Source organism: Piliocolobus tephrosceles, chromosome 11 (assembly GCF_002776525.5).
Source record: "Piliocolobus tephrosceles isolate RC106 chromosome 11, ASM277652v3, whole genome shotgun sequence".
Lineage (NCBI taxonomy): Eukaryota > Metazoa > Chordata > Mammalia > Primates > Cercopithecidae > Piliocolobus > Piliocolobus tephrosceles.
In genome coordinates this window covers 76,953,377-76,962,179 of record NC_045444.1, presented here as the reverse complement: position 1 = coordinate 76,962,179, position 8,803 = coordinate 76,953,377, and the positions used below count along the sequence as shown (strand labels likewise).

The 8,803-nt window shown below is 34.6% G+C and overlaps 1 protein-coding gene across 4 annotated transcripts in view; it reads right to left on the bottom strand.

Moving 5' to 3' along the window:
• GLS (glutaminase) overlaps nucleotides 1–8,803 on the bottom strand; it is an 86,784-nt gene that overhangs the window by 56,438 nt on the left and 21,543 nt on the right. For all 4 annotated transcript variants that reach the window (XM_023217732.2, XM_023217736.2, XM_023217749.3 and 1 more), the window contains exons 5-6: nucleotides 8,633–8,712; nucleotides 5,452–5,615 (exon numbers count right to left, since the gene is read on the bottom strand). In XM_023217732.2, coding sequence (XP_023073500.1) covers nucleotides 5,452–5,615; nucleotides 8,633–8,712 — 244 coding nt within the window. The remainder of the gene's footprint in view (nucleotides 1–5,451; nucleotides 5,616–8,632; nucleotides 8,713–8,803) is intronic.

Below are 8,803 nucleotides of genomic sequence, written 5' to 3'. Positions count from 1 at the left end.
TTTTGAGACAGAGTCTCGCTCTGTCGCCCAGGCTGGAGTGCAGTGGCGCAATCTCGGCTCACTGCAAGCTCTGCCTCCCGGGTTTACGCCATTCTCCTGCCTCAGCCTCCCGAGTAGCTGGGACTACAGGCGCCCGCCATCTCGCCCGGCTAGTTTTTTGTATTTTTTAATAGAGACGGGGTTTCACCGTGTAGGCCAGGATGGTCTCGATCTCCTGACCTCGTGATCCACCCGTCTCGGCCTCCCAAAGTGCTGGGATTACAGGCTTGAGCCACCGCGCCCGGCCAACTTTGCTTTTTTCTAAGTGCTTTATTTTTATCTTTATATACAAGCACATACACAGAAGGATTTAAAAACACAAACAAGTGATTTACATAGAATAATAAAATTATAAGGGATTTTTTTTTTTAAGAGCCAAAGTTTCAGACTATCACCCAGGCTGAAGTGCAGTGGCACAATCATGGCTCACTGAAGCCTTGACCTCCCAGACTCAAGTGATCCTCCAGCCTCAGACCCCGAAGAAGCCGGGACCACAGGTACAGACCACACCTGGCTAATGTTTTATTTTCCGCAGAGACAGGATCTCCCTATGTTGCCCAGGCTGGACTCAAACTCCAGGACTCAAGCAACCCTCCCGCCCCGGCCTCCCAAAGTGCTGGGATTATAGGCATGAGCCACCATGCACAGCCTATAGGGGATATTTTTAGGTTTTCTCTATTTCCTGACAATAGAGGTATATTTGTATTTCTTATATAACTTTAAAGTTACTTAAAACTTTATATTCTTCCAAACTCCTATTTCTTCTCCTAATTCTTACAATAAATAAGAATGTAAAAACTCAACTGATTATATTCTCATTCACTACATGACACAAACACCAAAAACAAAACTGTTGGGGACAGTGAAAACATCTATTTACAAGCAAACCTCAATGTCTTAATATATCTACCTGGTGGTTACCAGAAGTGGGGGAGGGGGGAGATGGGATTGCCAGAGGTTGGCCAAAGGATACATAATTTCAGTTACACCGGAGAAATAAGTTCCAGAGATCTATTTTATAACATGATGTAGTTAATAACAAGTATTATATGTACTTGAAAATTGTCAAGAAAGCATACTTTGTCTTCTAATTACAAATAAATATATGAAGTATGTTACTTTGATTTATCCATTCCACAATGCATATATATTTCAAATCACTATGTTGTATACTATATACACAATTTTTATCTGTCAATTAAAAGTAAGTAAATAAAAAGAAAAAAATTATACATTTTGGGTGTATTCATAATGCCCAGTTCCAAAAGTTAAAATAAAATCTTTGTGTTATATCTGATTATTAAAATCAAGATTTGCCTATTCCGGCCGGGTGCGGTGGCTCAAGCCTGTAATTCCAGCACTTTGGGAGGCCGAGGTGGGTGGATCACAAGGTCAGGAGATCGAGACCATCCTGGCTAACACGGTGAAACCCCGTCTCTACTAAAAATATAAAAAAATTAGCCGGGCGTGGTGGCGGGCGCTTGTAGTCCCAGCTACTCAGGAGGCTGAGGCAGGAGAATGGCGTGAACCCGGGAGGTGGAGTTTGCAGTGAGCCGAGATCGCGCCACTGCACTCCAGGCTGGGCAACAGAGCGAGACTCTGCCTCAAAAAAAAAAAAAAAAAAAAAAAAAAGATTTGCCTATTCCAAATTATACTAAGAGAAGTTTGATTTTTCTGAGAACACATAAAATGAGAACACTTGCTGTTCCAGAAGAATACTATGTGGCATGAGGGGGCCAAAACCTAAAAATGTTCCAAATATTATCCACCTGAAAGAAAAGCCCACGTGGAGAGAAAAGAAGAATTTAGAAATCAGATTGTGTTAAATTACTTTATACTTTTATTTGTATGGATGTTCATTATCTGCCATTTCAGAGCTTTTGACATTATCAGGCTTAGACTCTACAGTCCTAGAAGGCTGCTAATCTAGGTATTCCAAACGGTATCACATAAATGTGAGTATTAAATATTTTCCAAATGATAAACACTCTGCAAATGCTACATAAACTACACTCAAGATGTTTAAAGAACACTAAATCATTTTACGGCATGACAGCCCAATTTTCAGACATACGTAATTGCTCACTCTGCCTTTGGCTCAAAAGCCAGACATCTGAACATCTGGAAACCCGCCAGAGAGAATGTAACACAACACCAGCCTAACTGCAGTATAAAACCTCGGTCTAAGACCTATGACTGTGAAATTTTCTTGTATCCTGCTCTGTTTTAAGGTAAGATGGAGTTGATGGGTTTAATTTAGAATTTTTAATTTAAAAATATTTATGAATGGCAGAGATAACCTATGACACTAACAAAGGCTATCATTTAAAGTAATGAGATACCAGAGCACGTTATAGTAACAAAATGGACATGGGTGACACCTGAAATTTATGGACATGTTTTAAACTATAATGCAAAAAAACTTATCAATTTTAACAAGTATTTATTTTCCCCAAAGGCAATAAAATACACAGCATTCTTTCATATTATATCAAAAGCAGCTTTACAAGCTGCTAAGCATATGAACTTTGCAAGGGTTTTGTTCACAGGTGAGGCTGAGTCAAAGTTTGCTAATACATATACTAAAGAACAAAAAATATTAAAGAAGGTTTCCAATTTAATTTGGATATTTATATTTTAGGTATTATACTGGAATTTTACAGTGCCAAGTAAAAACTGGAGTTAAAGAAACTCAATTATCTGACATTACACACGTTTACAATATATAGATACAGAGAAAATATTCTCTATCTGGTTGGGATATATATGGTTGCAAAGAATGTGCAGTGCCCACTGTGGATGGCTGGAAAAAATGTGCAGTGCCCTCTCACATTCTTCCCAACCATCCTAAATTCATCCTATCAATTCAGACCTGTCATCCTCATGTAAATTAACTCAACTCCTCTTCTTTCTCAATCCTCCATACATATAATCAGCACATACATTTTGGCACCTGTCAATTACATACTTGTAAGATAATACAACTAACAGTATTCAATGCTTAAGTATGTCTTCTCCCATCATGTATTAGAAGTATGTAACTGTCTTCTGTATCCTGTAGTCAGAAAAGTTATTCCAAGAACCAAGGCCCATGTACCCTCCAGAGCTGTCAACAATACAGACAAGGAAAGCTATATAGATAATTTGTTGATTAACCTGATCTCTAAGGCAGAAAAAGAAGACTTCCCTGGGAGATGGTAGTTTGCAAAACTGACACTTCCATAAAGTAACTTGTTTGCTCACTGATAATGATAAAAGATATCAGTCACCTCCTACCAAAACTTTCTATGCTGCAAACATTTTAAAACTACTGTTACTGCCGGGCGCGGTGGCTCACATCTGTAATCCCAGCACTCTGGGAGGCCGAGGCGGGCAGATCACCTGAGGTTGGGAGTTCGCGACCAGCCTGACCAACATGGAGAAACCCCATCTCTACTAAAACTACAAAATTAGCCAGGGTGGTGGCGCATGCCTGTAATCCCAAGGTTGAGGCAGGAGAATCGCTTGAACCCAGGAGGCAGAGGTTGCGGTGAGTCGAGATCGTGCCATTGTACTCTAGCCTGGGCAACAAAAGTGAAACTCTGTCTCAAAAACAAACAAATTAAAAATACCTACTGTTACAAAAAACTACTACAATTTCTCTATGCACTATATCCCTATTAGTCTTAATAAATCATCACAATCTTACAAAGCTAGTATAACATTAATATTTTTATTTTTTAAAAATTTATTTTAGATATACACATATATACATACACACACAAAAAGTGTATGGTTTCACCAAAAATTTACCCTTGCAATTTTAAATATGAACGAGATCTTCAAATTGTTTTTGCTGGTGCTAAACTAAATCAGGACTCAAGAGCACAGGCTCTAATAAGAATTCAGGAAGGTGTAATATAGTAAAGCCTATATTTACCGTTACTTTCAAGACTCATGGTGTTGGCTCAGGCTTAGAAAACGTCTATGAATATCGAGGCAAAAATCTCTTGTTAAACTTTATGTTTCATTCTTATTATAAACAATTCTAAATTCCTGATTTCTTATTTTTTCTTATATAGAATACAGTATCAATAATTCATGATTTCTAAAACCATAAATATACATGGCAAAAAAATTCATTACTTGTTCTGTTAAGTTCATTTGCTCCAAGCCCATTTTATTTGCTTTTGTTTCTGAAATTTTCTAAACATTCAAATTACTATATTTGTTTTCTTTTTCTTAAGTATCTTCCTCAAAATCAATCAATTCACTAGACACGTCTATTCTCCTTTGTTGTTCGTGGAAAGTATTAAATTTTTCTTTTAAAATCTTTGATATTTTTAGAATAACAGTATTAATTCTTTCAATATTAAATCTAAATGTCAATGAGCTTAGTAAATAAAGTGCTTCTGCATATGATGTCCATATCAAAGTTGTTAATTTATGGTAATGTCTATAAAACCAAATGTAGCATCAGAACAAAAAGGTTATGGTAAAATGGGAAAGAAAATGTAATTGCTCTCAAAATAAATAGGATGAGAAACATAAGAAAATACCAGTCTTACGACTTCATCTTACAAACTAATAAAATAATGAGTATAAGGCACATTTCATTTTTTATACAGCAGAAAGAAAAAAGTATAAAAGTGTATCTCTCACAGCCATTACTACAACCTTCACTCTCACTTTCTTCAATTCTGTATCTTAACTCATCAATCAGAAACACAGCTTATGCTTAAAAGATTAAAAAACAGAAACCAAACCATGGGAATAGTTTAACCTAGTTTGCACTCAGCTAAATGATGTTTAGACTTAAAATCTCTATCAGATCAAACTAACTACTTTTGTCCTCCCCTTTTCTTTTGAATTCCTGTAAAGCAATAAGATTTGTTATTCAAGTATTAAACACAAAACGTTTCTTTCAGATTTTTTAATGTTATAAGGAGAAAAAGTAAAAACACTCACTAAAAAAAAATTATCCTCACTATCTCAACCAGGGCCACAATAAAACTTTCAAGTACTATATACAACATATATTAAAGTAGAGAGAATAACATACGAACACCCATGTACCTATCATTTAGCTGCAAAAATTACCAACATGTAGTAATAATCACACCCAGCACTCCCAGCTGCCTTAACTAAATTATTTTAAAGCAAATCTCAGGCATTTTGAGATTTCACTCTATTTCCCTAAAGGTGGTTATGAAGAGAAGTTCATATTCTCCCTAGCCCACTTCCCAGTGGCATGAGATGCCTAAAATAATCATTTTTAAAAGCAGGTGATGAAACTCTCTCAATGGATTGTATAGAAATCACATGACAAATATTAATACTTTTAATTTTAATCAAAAAATGTTTAAAACGACTTAGATTTACATAGGAAAATGAGACATTTCTTTTTTCAACCAATGTTCATGTAATTCTTACCATCTTCATTCAAAAATAGTTTGTTGAATCTTAGTCCACTCGGCTCTTTTCCAACATATCGATGCACATATTCAGTTCCAAGATCATTAACAGCAATGGCATATTTCAAAGGTTTTACACAGGACTGAAGACAGAAGGGAACTTTGGTATCTCCAATAGAATGCCTATTTAAAAGGAGATTTTAAAAAATAACATCAACTGGGAAAAAAATGTAAACTGCATAGTTGGAATTATTCTTTTTACATGTTAATTCCAATTCCAACAAAAATTTTCCCATAATTCAATCGCAAGTTTATGTCAAAATTAGAGAATAAATTTAAGTACAGTCATCCTTTGATATCTGTGGGAGATGAATTCCAGGAATCTCTGTGATACCAAACTCCATGGACACTCAAGTCCCTTATATAAAATGATATAGCATTTGCATAAAACCTACACACATCTTCCCATGTGTTTTAAATCATCTCTAGATTACTTATAATACCAAATACAACGTAAACGCCATATAAACAGCTGTACTGTATTATTTAGGGAATAATGATCCATGTATCCATAGGTGCAGATCCCATGGATACAGAATTGACCTATGTTTAAGAGAAATACTGTGAAAAAAAGCAAAAGCATAAAAGTATTCACGTAACAGAATAATGGTTTTAAAGTAGGTAATAAATACGTAATGTGGAAATTTTCCTCTGAGGGAAAGAGAGTAAGAGCATGCTCCTCCTTACTCCCAAGTGTATTCAATCACATAAAATAAACTAGCCCTTTTAGAAATTATTCACCTTTTTTTTTCAACTCATAGCTGTAAGCTGTGACTAAACCATGATTAAAAAGTTAAACAGAGCTCAGTTTAGATTCAATACTATTTTCTGAGACCCTGTTTACAAATGCCTCATCTTACAAGCCACATCCACTCACAATCCTGGCCCCATTAAAAGAAAAAGCATCCAGTTTTATAAATCTGACAGAGCTGGCACTAAGTTCAGTAGGCAGTCATCATTACCATGGAGATAAATAACAGAACAAAAAGAAAGCTTTATATTACCACCAAACTGAGAAGTACTTGAAGTAGAGAAAAGATTTGGGAATGAAAAAGTTCTGGCCAACCCAATTATAATGTAAGCTTCACAAAGGCAGAGATCTTTGATTTACTTACGGATATATCCCAGGTTCCCTGAACAATGTCCCAACACATCACAGGCATTCATTCATAGTGAAAGTCATTCATAGTTAAACTAGGCACTATATTAATAACCACCCGAAGCAGAGGGTGACAGAGCCATCAGAGGTCAAACAGGAATGCATACCCACCTCACTTCTGAGTGTACTATAGAATATAAATACATATGTATAAATACCAAAAGAATATTTTCCTATCAAATTTATTCATATGTAACTATAACCTTAAACTATATAGTTATACTATGTAAGATTATAACTTCAAACTTGACAATCATTCTAAAAAATGATTAAAAGCTTGTCTTATTACCTTTGGATTTAAAAATACATATGTTCTAGTTCTGAAGTCAACTTTCTGAACTCTCTAGATAAAAAAACTAAGAGACATAGAGAATGTTTAAAAAGAGAAAAATCATATTCAATATTGCATGATAATAATTTCCTTCAAATTCAAAGACTTCCATTTCTTGATAAACTATTTCCTAAAATGCAAGAATAGGAATACCATTCCCTACTGTAATTTACTTCATGGTTAAAGCCACCATGTCTTTTCATTTCATTGTGTCCCTTCATAGCACACAACATTTAATTCAACACATGGTGGCTGCTCAGTACATTTTACAGACCCAAATGACGATAAAAGCATATAATAATGTAAGAAAAAACAGACTAGAAGTTAAGAGACCCAGGTGTTCATTTCACCTTTGCCAATATCATGTCAACTATGGGCCTCAGATTCCTTACTTTCAAAATTAATGGGCTAACCCATATATTTTTTTATTGTAAGTACTTGAGGATAATTAGTAAAAAAAAATTAAAATCACCTAAAATGAAGGTCCTTAAGAGTCACAAATTTTTGGCTGGGGGCAGAGGCTTATGCCTACCAAGGCAGGAAGATTGCTTGAGGCCAAGAGTTCAAAACTAGCCTGGGCAACATAAAAGATCAAATTTTCACAAATGGAAAAAAAGTTTTTAATTACAACATTATCTTGAAAAGTAAAATCTAAAATTACTAGGTTAAATGACTTTCAGTAGTTTTAACAAAATGTAGGTAAAATTACAACTCTGATATAAACTTTTCAAGCTGTATTCACTTACAAGTTGTACATCTTATGTAAGCTGTATTTTAATAAAACAGAAATACTTTAACAAAAAAACAAAAAACAAAGGAATACATCTCTGAGCTAAGTCTTTAAATGAGTGAAAAAAGAATACTGATTTTTCTCTTTGGTATAATTTTCTGATAAAACCAAATTATAAGGTGATAATAATCTTTATGTCTAATTCCCAACACAATGAACAGGGTCATTCTTGAAAAAATATTCTAGAACTTTACCATTTTCCAAGGGCCTCTCTTAATTCTTTGATTTTTAAATCAAATCATTCTCTTTAAAGTGCCCTCACATCACTATCCTTTTTATAATTCTGCAAGTTCCTCATCTGTCAGCAGCTGTGCCTGCAATGTAAGCAATTCCCAAATGCTGCTTTCATGGACTTCATGAAATCCTACATGTTTTCAACTGACTTTTAACTTTGCAAATGAACCAATGAATAATGGGATACGTTATGTTGCACTGTCTTAATTCTCATGCTAATTATATCAGGAACACAAGGAACAAAGACTATGACAGATGGGTTACCAATGTTAAGCTGAGAAATAGGGACTAATTTAATTACTGGTCAGTTCATTAGAGAATAGTGTCATGTTTTGACAAGTCTGCTTTTCTGAAACAAATTGGTAACTGCAGGTATTTGAATAATATTCAAAAAGTGAGACTACAACTGTGACTAAAATAGATATCTCATAAAACTTAATATAATGTTACTGTTTCAGTTGAGTTTTTAAAACTTAAACTAAAATCTAAATTTACCTTCTGAAATTATGTCCTGTTAGGAAATTAGTCAATTTCCGCTATAAAAGATGATCTTCTCCATGTCATTCTCACCATTATACAAAAGTTAAGGCTTAGAGTTGGTTTTTATGAATTTGAAATAAACTTACCTCTGTCCATCTACTGTACAAACAGACACACCCCACAAATCAGGACTGAATTTGGCCAGTTGAGGAATATAATCTGCAACCTATCCAAAAGATTGGAAAGAAATGAATAGAAATAATATTGGCAAATAATATATTTTCTTCCACCAACAAATTTCTTATCTCATTTACCTT